At 36.1% G+C, this 3,515-nt stretch overlaps 1 protein-coding gene across 1 annotated transcript; it reads right to left on the minus strand.

The window, feature by feature from the left end:
• Window positions 1–710: 710 nt before the first annotated feature.
• LOC143571081 (uncharacterized) lies at window positions 711–2,291 on the minus strand. Its single transcript, XM_077056596.1, has 2 exons — window positions 1,412–2,291; window positions 711–1,319 (listed from the first exon to the last, which is right to left on the minus strand). The coding sequence occupies exons 1-2, from the start codon at window positions 2,243–2,245 to the stop codon at window positions 711–713; spliced, it is 1,443 nt and encodes a 480-aa protein (XP_076912711.1). The 5' UTR covers window positions 2,246–2,291.
• Between the last annotated feature and the right edge of the window lie 1,224 nt (window positions 2,292–3,515).

Consider the following 3,515-nt stretch of genomic DNA (forward strand, 5'->3'; position numbering starts at 1 on the left):
CAATGTTTCAGCATGGTTGGGCTATGGTATGTCTAGGTTTGTTTACCACAGTCTTGGTTTTAAAAGGTGTAAGACGCTTCAAAACACTTAAGTCTGCGCTAGGTGAATGCAAGAGCCATATACGAGAATTGTTCAATATTTTCAAAATACTTATGCATTAATGATTTAATGAGATAGCGGGTAGGCGGTTTTGCAACAGCACGTCACACTTAATTGTTATATCTTCTAGGCTCTAGCAATGATACTATAATCACAACAGCTATATTTGTAGTACAACAGAGTGAACCTGCTGGATGCATTTTTATATTTATGGCCATATTAGTATTGCTTACAAAGGCTATATATTGTAGTCTGTATATTGATTGCAATATTTACCAGCAAATGGGTCACATCTACTGATTTTTTAAACTAAACATGTAACTGGACAAAGACATAAAAGCTATAAAATCACTATATATCTTTGCTTACAAACGATTTACGAACAAAACAACATAACATGTCAAGAACTCACATTTGTTTAGAAACAAACTCTACAATGTACATTTTTCTTTATTTCTTCACCTTTTACTTTCAAAAGGTTAAAAAATGGTATGCACGCTAAAAAAAACACAACTTTAACTCTCTGGCACAGGATTCATCTGTTCTTGAGGACTTGGTAATTGGTCGTTTTCCTCGGTTATTGGGTCATTAGCAACCGTATCGAAAGACGGTTATATCGGGATCCACAAAGTATTCGCCTTTTTTGAAGACACAGAAGGCAGTGTGCGACACAACCATGAGTCTGATGGTTTTTTTGGCAGTGGCGGTGGAGCAGGGTTCTCGAAAGACTTAGTTTCATAACCTTTCAGTTTCAGGTTACCTTTAACATCATCATCAAACCATTCTGATTCATAATCAAAACCTTTGCACTTACTGGTTTTCATATCATGTTTTGATTCATCAGACTCCAAAGGTTCACTGAAGCTGGATTGAGGTTTTGTACACGATGGCATTGAGTTTTCTTTTGGAGATTCGGCTACATAAACAGTATCGACATAAAGTGTCTTCTCAAATATAGAATCTTGACTGTCTGTTTCTGTAATTTCACTTATCTTCTTCTTATCAGCTAGTAGTTCTCTAAAGCTTGTACCCTTTTTCTTTGAGCTTGAATCACTCTGTTCAGAAACAGTAGATTGAATCGACCCGCTGTGATCAACTGAAATCAACGGTCCTTGCAGACGGTTGTAGAGCTTTGATCCTTCTAAGTTTGCAGGTTCACTGGATTCTATCTTCAAAACATTACTCCATGATCTATGCTTATATTCACCACTCCTTGCAGGCTAAGATAAATAGATTAAAAACATTTGATTAGTATCTATTAGTTAAATTAATAGTTAAATAACCGATTATGTAAGAAAAGATTCTAAGATACCTCACTAACAGTTTCTCTGAAAGAACAACTCGAAGAACAGCTTGCTTGAGTTCTACATGCAGAAAAAATCGGTAATTTGGCCTTAATACACGCTCCATTAGCAGAGCGAAAACGTGGAATTAATCCACAAAACTTAGATGATTTAGGTCCATGTTCACGGTACTCATAATCACTGTCATAATCATCTTCTTCACCATTATGATTATTATCCATATTCACTGATTTCTTCTCTTTAACAGCTATTTTCTTGGGAGTAAGTTGAGGTGCATCAGAAGCCATTGCTCTTGCAGCAGGAAGAAACCGACTCAACATGAAATCCTTCACTTTCAGGTCGGCCCGAATGAGCCCAGACGGCTTCACATCCGACCCAGTTCCACCTAAACCACTTGAACTACAATTATTGAACGATGTTCCGCCTGATGAAGGCGTATCAAGTGCATCTATATACGCTTCACCACTATCATTATTATCTTCTTCAGCATCATTCGGAGAACCAGAACTTTGTTTCTTGGTTGATTTTGAACATTCTGGTTTACTTATCTTATTCCTACGCTTAAACAACCTCGCTGCAGGAACCTTCGGGCTTCCAACGATCTGAATCTGCTTATTGTTTTCACTCTTGGGCCTTCCTGGACTGTGTTCCCACCCGAAAGGAACACTTCCTGACTTCACCTTAGTCTTTGATGTTGATCCACTTTTACAAGATTCTATCGGAGATCTAACCGGAATCTGACTTTCATTCTTTCTGTTTTCAATCTTCCGGGAGGATGAGATCGACGAGAATCGCCTCACCGACAGAAGTGGCCGGTTAATATTCAATCCGTTATTCTCCATTATACAAACAGTTTAATCAAATTTACTGCATCAAAAGACAAGTTCATTATTACATTATTCATTATTATGTTGCCTTGTCAAAGATATAGTCCAATATAGAGATGCAAATCTTAACCAGTTAACCGAACCAAGACAGGAAACCGAAACCAATTATTCAACCGGTACAGTAGAAACCGGTTAGTAGCTGACTGAAACCCAATTTTAGGATCTGGTTTGGACTTTTGAGACAGGAACCTATTTGTAACAGGTTAACCGATTATAAGTCAATACGGTTAATGCTAATAAGGCTAATTTTAATAAGTTAAGGTTAAATTCAATAGCTTATTACTGGTTAACAGGTTAATAACCGAACCGAACCAGTTGACCGTTTGACCAATAACCGGTTAACCAAACAGAAACCAGTATTAACCGCTACAGTAGAAATCGGTTAGTAACCGATTCAAACCAGTTTCTAGGATCCAGTTTGGACTTTTGAGACAGGAACCGATTTGTAACGGGTTAACCAATTATAAGCCAATGCAGTTAATGTCAATAAGGCAAATTTTAATAAGTTAAGGTTAAATTCAATAGCTTATTACTGGTTAACAGGTTAATAACCGAAGCGAACTGGTTGACCGCTTGACAAAAATCGGTTAACTAAACAGAAACCAGTATTAGCCGGTACAGTAGAAACCAGTTAGTAACCGATTAAAAACCGAAACCAGTTAACCGAACATAAAAAGTCTATACAAGTAATGTTAATAAGGCTAATAAATTTATCTAACCGAACTGGTTAACCATTGGTTAATCTCTAATTTATGAGTTGAATCGTTTCTTGTATCAATTCTTTTGCTAATTTAGAGTTTGAAGCAGTGAAACCCTAATTATCCGTGATCATAAACCCTAATTAGTAATTACATTCAATTCCAAACATTCTAACCACAAATTACTTGAAATTAACAGAAACAAGACTTAATAACCGATCAAATAATATAAGTTATGCATTACAGATCATAATAAACGAAGTAATTAGGGTTTGATCGAAGCGTTACCGTAAAATTGTGAAGATCTTGAGTCAAGAACTGGTGTGTGTGTGTGGTGGAATGAAGAGAGAATGAATTGAATTGAATTGAATGTATATGTGTTGGTTGTTTGCAGTGATTGAGTGTGTGTGATTATATGCAGAATGTGTTGGTTGAAGAAGAAGATGATATTATTATTATTATTATTATTATTATTATTATGAGCATGAATATGTTCAGGCTTTATTTAAAACAAGTGAGTGTGTGTG

Source organism: Bidens hawaiensis, unplaced genomic scaffold (genome assembly GCF_021521415.1).
Source record: "Bidens hawaiensis isolate Kalapana, Puna unplaced genomic scaffold, B.hawaiensis_p1.1 tig00025189_1, whole genome shotgun sequence".
Classification (NCBI taxonomy): Eukaryota; Viridiplantae; Streptophyta; class Magnoliopsida; order Asterales; family Asteraceae; genus Bidens; species Bidens hawaiensis.

Coding starts and splice junctions, on each gene's coding strand:
- LOC143571081 (XM_077056596.1), bottom strand. CDS start 2,245: ATGGAGAATAACGGATTGAATATTAACCGGCCACTTCTGTCGGTGAGG. Junction 1,320..1,411: donor TCAGAGAAACTGTTAGTGAG/GTATCTTAGAAT, acceptor TATTTATCTTAG/CCTGCAAGGAGTGGTGAATA.